Source organism: Nomascus leucogenys, chromosome 7b (genome assembly GCF_006542625.1).
Source record: "Nomascus leucogenys isolate Asia chromosome 7b, Asia_NLE_v1, whole genome shotgun sequence".
NCBI classification, from domain to species: Eukaryota; Metazoa; Chordata; class Mammalia; order Primates; family Hylobatidae; genus Nomascus; species Nomascus leucogenys.
This window is the reverse complement of record NC_044387.1, coordinates 102,847,141-102,866,973: the sequence shown is the minus strand read 5'-3', so window position 1 is coordinate 102,866,973 and position 19,833 is coordinate 102,847,141. Positions and strand designations below refer to the sequence as shown.

Here is a 19,833-nt window from a genome sequence, read left to right as displayed (position 1 = left end):
CCAGAGAAAAGGTCAATAAACTATAATCCTTTAATGTGTTTTGCATTTAAATGCTTTTATAATAAAATTAATATAGTGTTCCAACTCCACACACAGGTTGAATGAAGAAAACCTAATATACCCCAGGTAATACAAGAGATGATACACTGAATTATAATCTATTTGCAGACTAAAAATAAAACTCAATACACATTTGCAGAAGGGAAAGGCAGAAAAGCCTAGCCATCAAATCAGAAGGCAGCAAATCCTATTATTCCTGTAATAAAAATGTGAATTTTCAACCTTTCAAGTAAATTAATTAAAAAAACTCATGAAAAGACGATATCTGTAATTTCGAAAACTTTTCCCTGTTCCATCTAAACTAGATGTAAGCATGGGTAAAAATAAATTTATGGAAAAAGGATGTTAAAAGAAAAACACAGGATACATAATTCTTTTGCTTACCATTGTCTCCAGAAGGTAACGACACAGTGTTTGTTGGCATGGTATCAGAATTCACTTTTCCATTCTCAAATGTGTCATTTTCGGTCTGCTGTAGCTGCCAGTTGAGGCCAAAGAGATGCATTGCTGGGGGTAAAGAACACAAGTTGTTTAAAGGTCTGCTGCCTTCAGCTACAACAGCAATTGCTGAGCATGTTTAAAACAAGAGTCATATGTAAAGTTAAAATTTCCATTTTCTGAAATACCAAGGATAACTGCGCAACGAAAATTATAAAACAAAGAGTTCCTCAAACAAATATAATTTACATAGCAAGGCAGTGCAATATGGTGGCACTTCAATAATGATTTAATACTATTCACTTCATTGGTACCAGGAAACTCTTAGGAATCAATCATTATTTGCTCTAATTGGTCTGAGTTCTATTTTTCACCATCTTTTAAGTAACTGGTAGAACACCCTATAACAGCATTTGTCAAACTTACTAGACCACAGGTCACTTGCAAATTTATGTTACTTCACTGCAACACCTGTAGATTCTTAAGAGACATGACCCTCTACCTTTGCGTTAAGGTAAAACCAAAAACTGGTCTCACAGATGAATTTGTTGGTACACGAAATTCAGCTGTACAAAATATAATCAAATTTGAATATTCTAAATTTGGGATGAGTAATTTTTGAATTGATGACATACAATTTAATAATGGTACAGATTAAAAAGCATGTATATGTGTCAGGTAATTTCATGTGAGTTTCTGATGTGGGTAAAATAATTTCATAAATTTATATTTAATAAATTTATTAAAATTTATGATTGTGTTTACTAATTTGCTTTATTTAAAAAAATTTAAAAAGTAACTAGAAGACTATACAACTATAAAAGTTTTAAATTCCAGACATTGAAATGTGAATACACTGTGTATTATTTTTCTTAATTTATCAACACTATTTAGAAAAATATGTCACTGTCATATTCACCTAATATACTAAACATTCATTTGTGCTGCACAGAGTACAGTTTAGGAACTAACCCCTAAGGAAGGTTACATATCTTTAGGGAAACCCAGTGATGGTCATATTACCATATCATGAAAGAGAACTTTTTTGATATTTTTAGACATTATTTTACTTACTGTATATACTGGAATTTACTAGAGCGATGGAGGAAGAATAAGAAGGCAGCGTGATGACTACCACTGTCAAAAAGCCCTTCAGATCCAATACATAAAGGAACGGCACTGACCTGCTACAGTACATGCAGCAGGGGCTTTGGATGCAGTTAGATTTTGGTTCAGTCTTCAGTCTAGAGTTTAGCCTTGGATAAATTATGTGATATTGTTAGAGATTAGGTTTATTTTTAAAAGGAGGTTTGTTACAACCACCTTATTTAATTTAAGCTCAGGTGAGAAGGTGTAGGCCAGAAGAGTCTAGACAGGGCATATGAAGGAGAGCTGGCACAAAGCTAGACAGTTCTTACTGCTGAGGTATTTTATTTAGTCTGGACACCAGGTTACTGAACTATTTGCAGTCACCTGACTAGATCATGGCACCCCTCAATAAACAGTCCCTTCTGTCTGCAGTGCTTCTCCCTGACAGGAAAATACCTGTGCATCCCTCACACCCTGACAGGGTGAAGTGTTTTTCTTAAGACTATTCTAGTTGACTTTCATATCTCATTTATAAGACATATAACTTTGTATATGTTAGTTATATACAAAGATATATACTAGATACAGTGCCTGATACCTAGTAGGTCTCAATAAGTATCTGTCAAATAAATGAATTAAAATTAGGAATATTCTATTTTCTGAGATTTTAAAAATCTAAGAAAACACTGTGTGGATAAAATATAGTAATTTAGAGAAAAAGTTAATACATAGAAAACACATGCATAAATGGCTAAGAGAGGAGAACATGTTAATAACGGAGGAATGACTGCTTTACTATAATGCTGCCTGAAGAGCAGTTGACTGAAAGTCTACTACTACTATATGTAATTAAGTAAACTTTAAAAATTTGGTAGTTTTAGGATATTCTATTAACAGTCCACATTCTTTTGTTAATAATACCTAATATAAAAGCATGCTATAGTAAGAAAGATACCAAAAATAGGTAGATAGCTACATCTACCCTGTATATTTTAAATAAATGTATATACTCACACTCCCTGCTAAAGTTATCCTTGGCCAGCAATTCTTCTTAAACTCTGATTTTCTTTTTTTTCTTTTTTTCTGAGACGGAGCCTCACTGTCACCCAGGTTGGAGTGCAGTGGCATGATCTCGGCTCACTGCAACCTCCGCCTCCCAGGTTCAAGCAACTCTCCTGCCTCAGCCTCTCAAGTAGCTGGGACTACAGGTGCACACCGCCACGCCCAGCTAACTTTTTGTATTTTTTTTTATTAGAGATGGGGTTTCACCGTTTTGCCCAGGCTGTTCTCGAACTCCTGAACTCAGGCAATCCGCCCGCCTCAGCCTCCCAAAGTGCTAGGATTCCAGGTGTGAGCCACCGTGCCCAGCCTAAACTCTGAATTTCATGGATTAAGATATAGGTTATAGGCCGGGCGCGGTGGCTCACGCCTGTAATCCCAGCACTTTGGGAGGCTGAGGTGGGCGGATCACAAGGTCAGGAGATCGAGACCATCCTGGCTAACACGGTGAAACCCCGTCTCTACTAAAAATACAAAAAATTAGCCGGGTGCGGTAGCGCATGCCTGTAGTCCCAGCTACTCGGGAGGCTGAGGCAGGAGAATGGCGTGAACCCGGGAGGCGGAGCTTGCAGTGAGCTGAGATCGCACCACTGGGCGACAGAGCGAGACTCCGTCTCAAAAAAAAAAAAAAAAAAAAAAAAAGATAACAGGTAATAGGATTCTTGAATTTACAAGTTGTCATCTTGTAAAAAGGTATAACTTCATGTGTCATTTTGCATTAAATTGCATAGTGTTTGACTTGCTAAACACTTATCACGTCATACATTTTTCAGGGTTTCAGATGCTTCACAAGTTTTGAACAAAATAATGGGAGCTAGTTTTGCATAGAGTAAAATGTCTGACAGACACACTCTGGCACAGCAGCAATAAATATTCCAAGAGGTCAAAGTTTCCACACAAAATAATTTGCCATCATTGTGATCTTTTAACATTAAAAAGTCTTCTTGCCTGATAGATTTGCTCATATTATCGGTTTTAACGGATTTTGAAGAGGAGACATAATCCACAGGATCATGCGCAGATGTCACATGTTAAAAAGTAATGTGACGTTTATGCTGGGAGAGCTATTTTATTTTTTGCCAGATAGGCAACAGCTTTAATATATATATATACATATAACAGAAAATCTCAATACAGTGGGATGCTGGTTCTACTTAAGATGCTATACAATGAGACTCATATCCAAAAATATTATCTCTGGTTTAATACTGCACTGAAAACAGAAACCAACAAGTTGTTTGGTCTTAGGATATTATCTACTTTGAAACTGTTGGTGTTTCATATTTAGTGATTCCCTTGACTCTCATTATGTATAATTTAAGATATTCATACAAATGCAGGGTGTTAGTGGGGTTCACTCTCGAAAGCTAGAGAGAGGAGACAGAGAGAGACGAGAAAAAGGAGAGAGGCAGGCAGCAAACTCATAAAAGTCAAGAATGCTACAGAAATTACTGAGCAGTGGTGTAATAAAACTAAATGGGGTATCTGGCAGAAAAAAAGGGAAAATTAGCCAAATAAAATACATCTGAAAATAAAGAAGGATAAGTCCACTTCTTCAATGCCTGAGTTGGAAAGCAGAACTGAACTCATGGAAAAGCATTTGCTGCCACTATTCATGGATGGCACAACGGATCCTTGTCCGTTGTAGGGCATGTCCCAATGAAGGGTGCGCAGACAGCAGCAAGAAGCAGCTGGGGGCGCTGTGCTCTCCTGAGTCCCTTTCTGCCCTGGGTCTCAGGTGAAGAGGTACAAGCCAGGAGTGATACAGGCATTCCTGGCCACAGACATGCTCCTTGTGCTGGTGGTAGAACATCATGCTGCAATAGACATTTTAAACCATTCATTGAACAAACGCTGTGTGTCAGCAACTGTACTAGTACTTCATTGGCATTATCTCTAATCTTCACAAAGATTCTGTTGAATGGTTATTATGACTTATCTTTTTTCGTTTTAAATCCAAGCAACTGGAGATTAGTTGAGAGTTTAAGGTTTTTTGAGAGTTTGCATGCAGTTTGCAATGGACGTTAACCTCAAACCCCGATCTTCTGATGACAAAAGACGTATCACTACACACCTCTGTATTCTACCAGAGGGCAGTGGGATGTGAAAATCCATAGAGAAGGAAGTGAAATGCAGCTTGTGTGTGGGCCACAGGCTACAATAACACTTCTCTACTATATCCAGGACACTGCAGGCTGGGGCAGTACTGGGGGCCTGGGGCCGAGGATATCACTAGGTAGCATCTGTGTGTCCTGGGCACCGTTCTACACAGTACTTTCCCACTATAGTGTCTGAAACTAAGGTTTTACAGTCATATGATGATGACAGTTATGAAATTAAGAACAGGCTATGTTAACTCCAAGATTCTTAAGAGACAACAATTTTAAAGTTATAAAAGTACAAAAGGAAGCATTATAGCTGTTAATTTTAAGGTTATAGAAATAATATTCGTGTAGATTTAATCATGAAAAATTTTTATTTCTAGTATTATGTTTCTTAGTTTTATGTCATTTCCATGTATTTCTAGGTGAATATAATAGTGAAAGGGCCTGGATTCATATCCAAAATGTTATCCAAGGCAGAATGAAATTTGTAGACGACAGCAATACTGCCTGAGATATATATTTATCAGTGTGTTTTTCACAATTTAAAAAACCTTGAAGTCCATTATCTTCTTTTTTTGTAGAAAGAATGATTATATTTGCCCTATGAGGTAAATATAATCAGAAGTTGTCCAAATGTTAAAACTGGTAAATACAAGATTCTTACCATCTATAAATGGGAGTATTTTGCAAGATAATTTTTAAGTTGGTTGTTTGGAATTGGGATGTATTTTCTCATATTAAAAATCTCAGAAATGGTGGTTAAGTCCCCAGAGCATCTACAAAAGTCTATCTGTATATCCCATAGAAATATGTATTCACATAGTAACAAAAGGCATGAGCAAGAATGTTCACAGAAGCATTATTTGTAATAGCCCCAAACTGGAAACAACTCCAAACTGGACATCTGGCAGCAGTAGAATGGAAAAACAAATTATAGTCCAGATATACAATGGAATTCTACACAGCAGCGTGAGGGAACGAACTGCTGGCAGACACAACAATATAGATGAATCTCACAAGCCTAATGTTGGGCAAAAGAAACCAGTCACACAAAAACAGTGAATACTGTGTAAGTTCATGTATATAAAGTTCAAAGGCAGGTAAAATTGACTGAGAAGAATGAAAGTCATCATGGTGATGACCTCTTGGAAGGAAGGAACAGGTAGTGGCTGGCATAGTCCCTAGAGGTTTCTGGAGTGCTGCTCAGATTCTGTCTGGGAGGTGGTTCCAATGGTGTGTTCACTTAGTGTGATCCATATACTTTTCTAAATGCATATTATACTTAAATAAAAATTACTTAGGCAGGGCGCAGTGGCTCACCTCTGTAATCCTATCTAGCACTTTGTGAGGCTGAGGTGGGCGGATCACCTGAGGTCAGGAGTTTGAGACCAGCCTGACCAACATGGCAAAACCCAGTCTCTACTAAAACTACAAAAATTAGCCAAGTATAGTGGCAGGCGCCTGTAATCCCAGTTATTCGGGAGGCTGAGGCAGGAGAATCACTTGAACCTGGGAGGCGGAGGTTGCAGAGAGCCAAGATCATGCCACTGCATTCCAGCCTGGGTGACAAAATGAGACTCTGTCTCAAAAAAAAAAAAAAAAAAAGAAAAAAAAACTTAAAAGTAATCCATCTAACACCCAGCGTAGCTAAAAATAACATACATTTTTTTACCCTCCCTAAATCTTCTCTAAAAGTGGTTTCCTCCATAAGGCTAGCAGGCTTTCCTTTCCATGATGTTGCAGGTGAGGCAACTGTGATGTTCTGTGCTCCAGCCCGAAGAGGTAACAAATAAACGCAGGTGCAGAGTGAAGACAGTACAGAAGAAGGACACATGACTCCACCAGGTGGGAGGAAAAGGAAAGAGTGAGGAAAGACTTTCCTCGGTGCAAATCTCAGGAAGTGCAAACTTTAAGGAGGAAAGCAATATGATTAAACCAATTCATGTATTGTGGTGATGACTGTCAGCTCATGGCCCTCCCAAATTGATTTTTAGTTTAAAAACATTATGATTTGTCTTGGCACAAATGTAAAGAAATGGAAACTCTTGTGTGCTGTTGGCTAGGATTGCAACATTTTGTTGCAAACACTATGGAAAACAATATGGTGATCCCACAAAAAAATTAAATATAGAAATACCATATGATCCAGCAATCCCGCTTCAGGCTACATACCCAAAAGAACAGAAATTAAGGTCTTGAAGAGATATTTACACACTCATGTTCATACCAGCACTATTCACAATAGTCAAGAGGTAGAAGCAACCCAAATGCCCATCAATGGATGAATGGATAAAGAAAATGTGGTATATACACACAATGGAAGAGTATTCTGCCTTAAAAAGGAAATCTTGTCACATGCTATAGAATGCGACATGCAAACCTTGAGGACTTTATGTTAAATGAAGTAAGTCAGTTATAAAAATACAAATACCGTGTAATTCCACTTGCATAGACTATCTGAAGTAGTCAAAGTCATAGAATCTTAAAGTAGAATGGTGATGACCAGGGTTTGGGAGGATGGAGCAACGGAGAGTTGTTGTGTGATAGGTACAGAATTTTAGTTTCATACTATAAAAACATTCTGTAAATCTGTTGCACAACATTGCCAATCCCACTGAGCTATACACTTCAAAATGTGTAAGACGATACATTTTATGTTACATGTTTCTTACCAGAATTAAAAACAAAAACTATTATAACTTGTCACCCTGCAGAAAATCATTGTTGTTAAGATGAAGAAATGGGACTGTGACACAAAGTGGGAAACAACCCAGACGGTATGAAGTGACCAGCATCTTACTGTATCTGACTGTACACTGAAGGTCTCTGTGTTTGCTCCTTCAACTTAAGCATGTTTACAAATGGTTTAGAAGAGATGAAAAAGCAATGTTTGGGGTATAAATGTTATGCTTACTTACAGAATCAGGATTTTCAAGGGTTTCTTAATTCTGATTTCTTTCAAATTATTGCTTAATTCCTCTCCTTCCCTTTACTACCAGGTATCTCAGAAGAAGAGACCACAATATATACTTCCTCAGCACATACTTCTTTTCTCCTCACTTTAACTGACGTTCCTCATTACTGTACTAAAATCTTTCTCACAATGGTTATGGGTATCTCTTTTTTAATTTTTTTATTTTTATGTACGTATGTATGTTTGAGATGAAGTCTTGCTCTGTCACCCAGGCTGGAGTGCAGTGGTGCAATCCTGGCTCACTGCAGCCTCCACCTCCTGGGTTCAAGCTATTCTCGTGCCTCAGCCTCCTGAGTAGCTGGGATCACAGGCACCCGCCACCACACCCAGCTAATTTTTATATTTTTAGTAGAGACAGGGTTTCACCATGTTGGTCAGGCTGGTCTTGAACTCCTGACCTCAAGCAATCCACCCGCCTCGGCCTCCCAAAGTGCTAGGATTACAGGAGTGAGTCGCCATTCCCAGCCGGTATCTCTTAAATTGCCACATCCAGTAGCCTCGTGCCAATATTCATCCTGTTTACATCTCAAGAGTACTGGGCATTATTAGCCACCCATCGTCAATATTTTATTTTCCTTTCATAATTCTCCTGGTTCTCTTTTCAGCTCTCTGCTGGTTCCCAGTTGTTCTCCTTAAATCATTTTGTGGAAGTCTTACAGGCTATTCACAAGTAACCAAGTTCTCCTGGACATATATTGGAGTTACTCTTCCCTGCTCTTCTGAAGCCTTATAACTTTGCTTCAGATAAAGAAATGTGGGCAAAAGTAGTATGTCTTACCTCTGTGAGGAAGATTTAAGAACCAATATGTAATGTGTTGCATTCCCATGCAGTAATCATGCAAATGTGATGAGTACTCTTTCTGTTAAGTCTAGGTCCTTGAGTGAGCAGAAACCCCTTGACAAGAACCACCCCGCACATGTAGCTTAGGCAAAAATAAACCGTCATGTTAAGCCACTGTAGTAGGTAGCCTCCAAGATGGCCCCAGATAAGCCCTGTCTTCTGGTATTCACACCCTTGTGTAATTCACTCCCCTTGAGTTTAGGCTTGATTTAGTGACTTGCTTACAATGGAAAGCATATGGCGGAAATAATAGAACATCTCTTTTGAGCTTAGGTTATGAAAGACTTCAGCTTCTTTTTTGGTTGTTCTCTCTCTCTCTTTTGGACTGCTTTCCATAGGGAAAACCAGCTGTCATATCATGAGGCAGCCTTATAAAGAGGCCCATGTGGTAAGAGACTGAAGTCTGCCAAAAACCACGTGTGTGAGCTCGGAAGCAGGTCCTGCAGCACCAGTTGAGCCTTCAGATGAAACAGCAGCCCCAGTCTGTAGTTTGACTGTAACCTTACAGACTGTGAGGCAGAGGCACCCAGCTAAGTTGGGCCCAGCTGCAATTACAAACTGATACAGCCATTCAGGTTTTTAGGGCTGTTTTTACCACTTTATAACCTGCCTACTCCTGACTTATACAATGCCTCCCTCCATGTATTCCCCAAAATATAGACATTCACCAAAGTCCTTCCTTGACCTTCCTTTCATGTTAACCACTTTTATAATATCAACTTCCAATTCCATGTGGATGGATGACTTTGAAATATGTATCTCTTACCACTGAATTCTTTCCTGACTGGGCTATACTTCAAACTTTACATTTTCCTACTAGACCTACTATAAATCCTCTGGTACTTCAAACTTTACTAAAGACAAAATAAATAGTCTTTATCTTCATAATTGTTTTGCTTTCTGGGTTTCTCTTTTCTGTTCATGATATCACTTTAGCCTGGGCAGTGAAGTCACTGATATCATGAACAGAAAAAAGAAACCCAGAAAACAAAACAATTATGGAGATAAAAACCATTTGTTTTGTCTTTAGTAAAGTTTGAAGTACCCTAGGAATCCCTTTAAAATAAGTTGTAACATCTGACATTTGTCATCTATAAAATTAATGAGTATACTTTTTATACTATCACCGAAGTCAATGAGAAAAAAAAATTATAGTAATATCAACTCAGGAGTGACTAACATGGATATTAAGTCACTGATCATGGTCAAAACCTATGTTACTAACAGCCAAATAGGCTACTCTAGATTGCATCTTTTTAGGCTGTCTTGTGGTATTCATGAACTGTAACCATTTTAAGATGTTAAAAATTAAATCTTTCCTATATAATTAAAAAATTAATCCTACAAACCCTTAGTATGTTTCTGTAGATTTTTCCAATAATTAAGAAAAAACCTTATTAATTGAAATAATTTTGAGACAATACGTTAATAAAGATCTATCAGTAAAATTTTATGAAGGAATTTTTTTTCACACACAAAGACCATTAAAGTGAGAGAAATTACGCATGCGTTTCTTTTATGTTCCAAGGCTGGAGATGAACAGAATCCATGGTATTATAGTTATTTCACCTCCTCCCCATAAAATAAAAAGGGGGCACGCCATTGTTTTTAACCCATATATGTTGGTTTGACACTTAAAAGCCAGCATGTGGAACACTTGAAACCAAAAATGTGTAATTAAAGAAAATTATATACCACTAAGTAACAAATTCAGTGCCATTTTTAGCTCCATGTTGAGAAAAAAAGGTGCCAAATTTTGATCTCGTCTCTGGGGACCATGCCACTGAAGTTGTTACCACAGCTACTATTATTTCTACCGGCATGCTTGAGTTCCCAGATCCTGCCAAAAATGGATGGGAAGGAGGGGTGATGACAGCTGGTGACACAGTCCAGCAATTGCCAGAACCATGGAGCAAATTACAGGGGATGTTGCGAAGGGAACGCAGACGTGAGCACCCAGCCATCAGTCACCTGAAGGTGGTGTGTGCCACCAGAACCCTGAGGAGTGTGCTCTAAGGTTCTGGCAACACAGAGTAGCGTGCTTGGAGGGCTTGCCAGGGTTGGCTAAATGCTGTTTAATATTACAAGATCAAGTGAACATTCTCACAAAGACAAAGAGGATGAGGTAATATGGGAAAGAGAGTCTGATAAGAAAAACTGACTTTAAAAATACCATGCTGAAAATGTCTGCCATTCCATTTTGTTTAGTCTCCCAAACCTCAAAAGTTCATCTAAGCAAGCAAGGATCTAGAGTTTCCCTTTCTTGCAATTCAGTTCACATTCACTGTGGTGCACTTCCAAAAGGAATCTTTCTGAGAAAGATTCATTAGGAACATATTCAGTTGCAGAAAATAAAATCAGAGTCTGACATTACATAGGTAAGTGCATTGTTTTCAACACAGATTGTCTATTGCATCTTGTGGGGCCTTTTGTTTGTATTAAAAGACTGGAGTCCCTGTCTGAATCCTGGCTCTAAATAATCGTGGAACTTTGGCAAGTTACTAGATCTTTCTGAGGCTTGGCTCTCTCATTTACAAAGAAAATCTGAAGGGTTTGTACTAGATGACCTCTAAGGTCTCTTCCAGATTTATATTCTATGATGCTAGTATATTTTAAAATGTAAATATTTAGGCTAAATTATTGAGCATAGGGAAAAATATCTGGCATCAATAAGATGTCAACACATTAGAATACCAATGTTGTTGTTGATTTTAATTTTTAAAACTACATTGCATACAGTCAAACTATCATGTTATACATACGATTCCTTGGATTGGCTTTGAATGCAGAATTGTTTCATTTTATGTATCAATTTCATGAACACATAAATATACATGATGCACATGTGTATTTCATGTGCTAATAATCAGATTTCACAGAAAAAATAAGAAAAATACTCTTAAATATAGGGCAATCATTTGATCGGCTACATGCATCCAGAGTGCAACTAAGCTTTCAATGTAAAATGAAAGTATCACACGTGAAGACTGCAGTTTGTAACTCGGACCCCTACTGGTCTAAACTGTCATTAGGAACACATAGTTCTCCATAAATTAGCTTTTGTTTTGGATCTCCTGCTGTGTTCATATACATGTTGACAGAATGTGTTGGGCAATATTTTGGCATTCTAATTCATTATTATTTGTTATTAACTTTTAAGGCTAATATTATTTCAACACTCTATACCATGCTGACCCAAATATTGTTATTTTAAATCAATATTTCTTTTGAAAGCTTTCATATTAATATGCACTCTAGTTGTTATTAAGGAAAATAAAATTATTCTGTCAACTGTAGGATATTTATATTCAAAAGAACTAACATTTGATATAGCAGGTTCCCTCTGCATTACAATATAACATTCTAAAAGTGTAGGCTTTATGAACGAACAGGTTTGGAGGGAGATACAGAATGGCTGCCAATATTTTATATTTCTATGCTGTTTTTCCTTTCCATCCTTTCTTGGCATAATGCAATTAATGGGAAAAAAGAATCATATTGGCTATCAAAATGCCTTGATGGGAACACACAGTGATTTAGCTCTGAAGGTTTGTTTCTGCCAGGATATTTGACTCATATTCTTTTATAAATGATAACATTAAATCATTCTACTTTAAAGTTTCATTGCATTTTTTCTTTCTGAACTATGTGGATGCAGCGTAAGACACCTATGGATGCGGCTCAGGAAATGCTAATTCCAGAGCTGCCTTTGACAGCCAATGCTGAAGCTGACAAAACGAATATCAAGCTGTTGCTTCTGTCAAAGAGAGAATTAAGTTAGAATTTCTAAAACAGACCGTTTTCCTGATGTTTCATTAGTTTTCTCTTGTTTAAAGGGTCTGTTCTCTGAATAAAAGAAGGATTTATCCTCCAATCTAATGGAAAGAACAAAGTGTTAACCATCACGATCAGCTGCCCAAAGGGGTCAGCCATTACCTATAAGCTAGAGAATTTTTGAGATAATACTTGTCAAAATTGAAGAGTATGGTAAGAGGACTTATTTCAATAACATTCAAAATACAGAATGAAATCATTTACATGGTTTGTGGGTTATTCCCTGCTTCCCAAAATATTGAATTTGCTGTTCTTGTGAAACGTACGTAACAGACGATTCATTAGTGAGTTACCTGCAGCTTTGCCATTGAAATCCAATAGATCTATCTCAGTATTCAAAGGCTTGCAGTACTCACTCAATTTTCATTTGGATTCCTTTCTCCCATAACAGCTTTAAGAATTGCATACATAGGCGGGGAGTAGTGGCTCACGCCTGTAATCCCAGCACTTTGGGAGGCCGAAGCAGGCGGATCACTTGAGGTCAGGTGTTTGAGACCAGCTTGGCCAACATGGCAAAACCCTGCCTCTGCTACAATCACAAAAATTAGCCAGGCATGTGGAGCACACCTGTAATCCCAGCTACTCGGGAGGCTGAGGCAGGAGATTCGCTTGAATCCATGAGGTGGAGGTTGCAGGGAGCTGAGATGGTGCCACTGCACTCCAGCCTGGGTGACAAGAGCAAGACTGTCTCAAAAAAAAAAAAAAAAAAAAAAGAACTACATACTACTTTTATGTAACAAATGTTTATGTATGCTACTGACTTACTCAAGCATAAAATTATTTCTTCACTTGTTTTGGCTTTTTTAAAAATGGTAAAATATACAAACTGAAAACTACAATTCTTTGAAATTTTAAGGCATTGTAATCACCATTATTGAAAGATCCAACTATTGAAATATGGAGATCCTTAGAAGAATGTCAGTACGTTAAAACATGGCAAAATCCAGAAAAACAGCTCCTGTGTAATAGTCCAGTTCTCCAAGGTGTTACATTTGAGACAGACACTGATTTGTGTGTGTATACGTGTGTGTGTTTGCACAGGTGCACGTGTATGTCAAGAGGAAACTGCTGAAACAGAATCAATGATCCTTCAGTAATGTAGGCACAACCAGCTCATGTGATTTGTTGTTTATCATTCAATCAACAAAGATGAAGTGGGTATCTGCCTTATCAAGTTCGGCTGGCTGTGAGAAGCAGATGGCTGTGGAACCCACTCACGGCCTCTGGATGCCAGCAGCACCTTGCAGGGTAAAGGTTATTTGGACAGATCACATCAGTCTCCCATGAGTGTCTCATCTTACTCCTCAGGCAGAAGAGAAAAACGTTCTTATGACGCCTGCGTTCCATTTGCTCCCTCTTAATCTGGGATCACTCGGAGAGCAGTTTTCCTCAGTTATTACTAACTTAGCCATTATTCATGAATATTTATGGAGCATTTGTGGAAATATATTTCAAAGCAAAACACAGAGGAAGTTGCAGTCTCTGATCCCTGGGAGACTTGCTCACACTGCCAGCCTGCTTCTGTATTTGGTGGTCTCAGTCTCCTTTCCTAAAAATAAATGGCCCACTTTCTCATTTTAAACATGCAATGCTTCTCTTTATGTGACTCTTTTCCAAGATCATGAAGAATTTATTTGAAGAAGTAAAAAAAGGCATCTAAAAATATCATTACTCTAAAAATGGAAAATGTAAAATTTATGATTTGAAATGACTGAAAAAATATAGTTTTTATAAACAAATTCTATGTAACTCATATAGGCTTACTAACCGTATCATGCAGTTAGCTTGTTAAAACTAGAAATGTAGTTAACAAAAAGATTAAGGATCTGGAATAAAATTGGGAAACCCAGTGGAAAAGCCCCACAGCATTTTCAGTTCCCTCAGCAGTGATTCCTGTATTTGTAAAAATGTGCTGATCACCTTTATAATTGTGAACCTTCTACAGTATTATTTTGTAAGTAAGTATTTTACATTTATATACTTCTTTTTCAAGTGATTGACTTAAAATTTTAATACATTTATTTTTAAAGGAAATTCTGTATTACCTTAAGGGAAAAATCAGTATATCTTGATATGAAGAGAAATCAGCAAAATTACTCTTATTTATGTATTTTTGAGACAGAGTCTTGCTCTATTGCCAGGCTAGAGTGCAGTGGCACGATCTCGGCTCACCGCAACCTCCGCCTCCTGGGTTCAAGCAATTCTCCTGCCTCAGCCTCCTGAGTAGCTGGGACTACAGGTGCGTGCCACCATGTCTGGCTAATTTTTTGTATTTTAGTAGAGGCAGGGTTTCACCATGTTGGTCAGGATGGTCTCAATCTCCTAAACTCGTGATCCGCCTGCCTCAGGCTCCCAAAATGCCGGGATTACAGGTGTGAGCCACCACGCCTGGCCCAAAATTACTCTTTATTTGTAAAAAAGATGTTAAGGGCAAGTGTCAGAGATGGCTAACATCTGCTGAGACCTTCCTCATCACATAATCTGATGCAACAAAATAAGAATTCAAAATGGAATTCATTTCTTATTTTGTCTTTCATTGTTATTTATTCTTCAGTTCATGTTCTATCTATAAATTCTTAAACCTTAGGAGAAACAATGCCCTATGATATAGTGGGAAAAGTTCTGGACTTAAAATACGGAGACCTAGATTATGGTTCCTTTTAAAGACTTGCTGACTGGACAAGTCACTGATTTTCTGGTCCTAAGATTTTTCTTTTAAAAAAGTGTGAATAGTACTTAATTTACTAGGTTGTTATAAAGAAGAAGAAGAAGAAGAGCTAAAATTAACTGAGCACTTACATTTTGCCAGGCACATTACTTTATTCAATTTTCCCCATAGCTGTACTATTTTGAAACTTGTTTATATTGATGAAGAAATTCAGGTTTATGAAGGTTAACTACCCTGTTCAAGATTACATAGCTAGTAAGTGACAAAGGTGAGATACAAACACAAATCTGGCTGCTTTGAGAGTCTATACTTATCGACAGTATTTTAAAAATAAATTGTACTATGGTAAACAAATTTGAAATTATATTTTGTCATGTAAGATTGTGAGATCACCGTGATAAAGATTACTTCTTACTCATCTTTGTGAATTCAGTATTTAGAAGAGATATTAAAAAACAGCTAAGTTTAATGAAATTGACTTTGATATTAGAAATAATTAAAAGGAGATACATGTAAAAATAAGCAAAAATCTGAAATCTGCAAAACCACCTGTATCATTTTCTCTCAAAACCAAGAGCCCCATATTCTACAAATTATATGCAGTAATCTAGGTAGCCTTGGATATCCTTCTGTCTCTGGGGGAAATGCAGGATAATATGTGAAAGGCTTCCTCTCCTTCAGGGGCAGGTGGAGGCTTATTGAAAGTGATAAAGAGAATGGGTTCCCCAGTGGAGGAGAAACAGAAAGGATCAGCCAGTGGCTAAAGTATTAGGGTGATAAGACAATCCCAGGACAGAGCCAGCCAATGTCATGCCAGGCTGGCTGATGGACAGCCACCAGAAGAGGAGCATTAATTCCCTCCTGGATAAGTCACCTCGATAAAATGTAATACATAACAGAAGGACTGGAAGTTCTTATCATTAACAACATGAAGTCTTTTCTCAGAAAATACCTTAGTATTATACAGAGGTGGATCTAGCTGAAAAAACATACTTGTTCTTCGAGTCACTGTATAGAATGTACAATGGGAAGATGCACAATGGGAGGGCTTCAGAGTAAGATTCTTTGCACCTTTAGGCCCAACTCAATCATGAAAATGAGACGTGCTGACCTCCTTAGTTATCAAACACAGGGCAACATGACGCTTATCTCCAAACAGCTTTTGTGATGTAGGATACACACACACACACACCTGTATGTTTTTAATTTCTTCAAAACAGATTGAGTACTCATGAATGGAAAGAAGTCAGAGATATCTTTTCCTTTACTAGTTTTTTTTTTTCCTTTACTAGTTTTTAAAAACATTTTTTGGAAATTCTTTATAAATAAAATTCTTAAAGCATGCATGTATGTTATCTGAAATTAAGAGAAAGGAACAAACAGAAAGAGACTATGGGATTCTTGTGGCAATTTTAGATCTAGTTACCCCAAATTTCCAAAGTGACATTTCTACTTCTAGATGTTAACTGCAACACTGGGCTCTAGGTAAACTAAGTCAATAATGAAAACTAAAAGAAAAAAAATAACATTTTTCCCTAACACATGGATAAATTTTCTCTTTATTATAACCCAATATATTGGTTTTAATACTCCTGACGGTTGATATTTTTGGGTCACATTTAGGTTTATGTGGTAACACTTAGAATCTGTCCCTACATCAGCATTTGTCAAAACACATAATCTGAGTTATTATTTAGGCCTTAGCAGGAAAATCTTGAAGGCTCAGATTCAGTAAAGTTCTGTCTTTTATGCACTCTCTTAGTTTCCTACATTTCTTCTTTTTAAATGGTTACTATAACTGTAATTAATTACTCAGTGTTTGCATTTTATAAAAGAATATAATCTCTAAGAGGCAAGGAATGTATTTTCACTGCTGTCTCTGTCACAGTGTCTGACCCATGGTAGTCACCTGATGAATAAATGTTGAATGAATGACGGATGAATGAATGGTCAGTTCCTTTTCTGACAGGTGTTATATTATAAAGTCACTAAAGAACAAATTGGAATTTTTTTAAATCTATTTTTCATTTTTTAAAGATGCTCTTGCTATGTCGTTCAGGCTGGAGTGCAGTGGCTATTCACAGGCATGATCATCAGGCATTACAGCCTCAAACTCCTAGGCTCAAGTGGTGATCCTTCTGCCTCAGCTTCCCAGAAAGCTGTGACTACAGATGCATGCCACCATGTCTGGCTTTGGAATCTTATTTTTAAGGAAAAGGGACAAGGTGAGCAGTCTGCAGACATTCTAAGATGATGTGGGAGCAATAAACTCTATACAAATTTAAATTTTATTTGATCTGTTATATTCTAGGTTGAGATCTTTGTTTGATATAGATTCAATGAAACTTAAAGGTTTTATGCTGAATTCACTTCTAAAATTCCTAGTAATTTGTCAAGTTTTTTTTAACCTTATGTATGCCATTTACTTTTCTTTCACTCCTCTCTAGGCAGACATTTCTCTCTGAACACGCTGCTGTTAGTACCACTAATGTAAAAGCAAATGACATATGCAACACCAATTAAATATTTATGCAACGTAGCAGTAAAGTGGTAAATATTGTATTATGCTTTCCACTTGTTCTTAGGAGATGCTGCTACATTTTGCAAAAATGATAGTTGAAAACAGAGAAAACTTCACTATATTTCATGAATAAGATATTTCTATCTAGTATAAACCGGAGATAAGCTGACTTTAAAGGTATTTCTTATCGTTCTGTCTTTGAATATTTTTCAAGTCAGAGAGATCCCTATATTTAAATGGTAAACACAACCTGTTGAAGTGTATTCTTTTCTTTTCTTTTTTTTTTTTTTTTTTTTTGAGACAGAGTGTCTCACTCTGTTGCCCAGGCTGGAGTACAGTGGCGCGATCTCTGCTCACTGTAACCTCTGCCTCCTGGGTTCAAGCAATTCTCCTGCCTCAGCCTCCTGAGTAGCTGGGACTACAGGTGCGTGCCACCATGCCTGGCTAACTTTTTGTATTTTTAGTAGAGATGGGGTTTCACCATGCCAGCCAGGCTGGTCTTGAACTCCTGGCCTCCTCCCAAAGTGCTGGGATTACAGGTGTGAGCCACCATGCCCGGCCAAGTGTATTATTTTCATATGTTATTTACTTTAGCTGACCTCATATCAAACTAAGAGTAAAATAAATTATGTTTGTGGGGAGAGGAGGAGCTTACTTTCTATACTGGTAAGTTCTTTTATTCTGAGTCTTTAATCACCATTGAATCAGGCTTAAATATATCCTTAAGGATTCAAGAATAAAATAAAATATTAAAAAATTGATTCTAAATTTTTAGTCTTACAATTTTCCATTCTCTAAAATATAGGCAACACATTTTTCCTACAATGTGATGAAATCATGTTAGTATTAAAATGCTTCCATACCATCTCAGACAAAAATGCATTTTCTGAATATAATGCAACTCAGAGTGAAGGGAAGAAGCTGTAGTGGAAAATGGTATGTAATTCGTTGCTTGGCTGTGTTCTAGAACAATTATAAAACAGCGCTTTTATTACAAAGACATGTCCAAAAAGAAAAAATGTCAAACATATTTTATTTTGCCATGTATAGTTAAATGGTTGATTTTTCATGAAGCATAAAGGGCTGGCATATTTTCCCTTCTGACCCTGAGTTGCATATATATAGCTACTACCATAATCAATTTCAAGGTACATAGGGAGGTAAAAATGTTCATAAAATGCAAATAGGCCCAGGAGTAGGACAGGTAACTGCTAAGGAATCACAACTGCAATGAACCTGGATTCGACAGGTTATGTTTTGCCAGATCTAGGAATGCTTATGTTGTTAAACAGCCTTTTTAGCAGGCATATGACAACACGTATTTTAGAAATCAGTTGGTAGCAGCTGTTCAAAGGAAATAAATAACTACGTATGTATTTTTTAAATGAAAGGAATAGTAAAAATTTGAGTAGTTCTCTGGTTTGCTATACTTGTCAGGAGCTCATAAGAAAAACAAAGCTGAGCTATTTGTTTTCATTGGGCAATTAGTTAGCAAAACAGTCCCTTAAAAATTTCAGATTTGTATGCAACATTTTTGTGGGGATAAAAAAACTATTGGGTATTCGGTGTTGGGAGGTAACAGGGAGTGACTGCTAAAGGATGCAGGGATTCTTTTTGGAGGTGAGAGAAATGTTCTGTGATGGCAGCTGCAAAATTCTGTGGACACGTAACACTAAACACCATTGGACTGTATATTTAAATGGATAAATCACACGGTATGTGCACTGGGTCTCAATAAAGCTGTGATTTAAAACACTCTGTTGTCAAATGAATTATTGGTTAGGAAAAACCTGGCCAAAAGGGCAAGATAATTGAGGAAATATATCACCACAATATAGTCTGATAATATTGTTTTCTCTAGTGTTCCTTAAAAAGTTCATGTGCAAATACCTTTGGTGCTACTGTACATGGAGAAATTCTCTGACTCTGCCTAGCAGTGCAAAGAATTGCTCGTGAAATTAAAGGTCTGTAACGGTGCTATTTGAAGTCTGATTTGAGTGGCTTTTTTTTGTAGTTTAATTGGCGTCATCCCAAGCATTTATGATGATTTGCATGTGGCAATGCTTTAATAATGTTTATGCTTCATGATGGATTTCTGGCCATTTTTCTACGTGTATAACATTGACATTTCAGGTTATCTTCTACCCAGAAAAAAGAGCTTTCTGTGAGCAAAGAACAGTATCAAGACGCCTACCCACTGTATAACTGTGAACCGAAGTGGAACACAGACTCTTCTCCTTTTTG

General features: G+C 37.2%; 1 protein-coding gene across 1 annotated transcript in view; it reads right to left on the bottom strand.

The window, feature by feature from the left end:
• TENM3 (teneurin transmembrane protein 3) overlaps positions 1 to 19,833 on the bottom strand; it is a 1,583,118-nt gene that overhangs the window by 143,745 nt on the left and 1,419,540 nt on the right. The window contains exon 10 of the mRNA XM_030816348.1: positions 445 to 567. Coding sequence (XP_030672208.1) covers positions 445 to 567 — 123 coding nt within the window. The remainder of the gene's footprint in view (positions 1 to 444; positions 568 to 19,833) is intronic.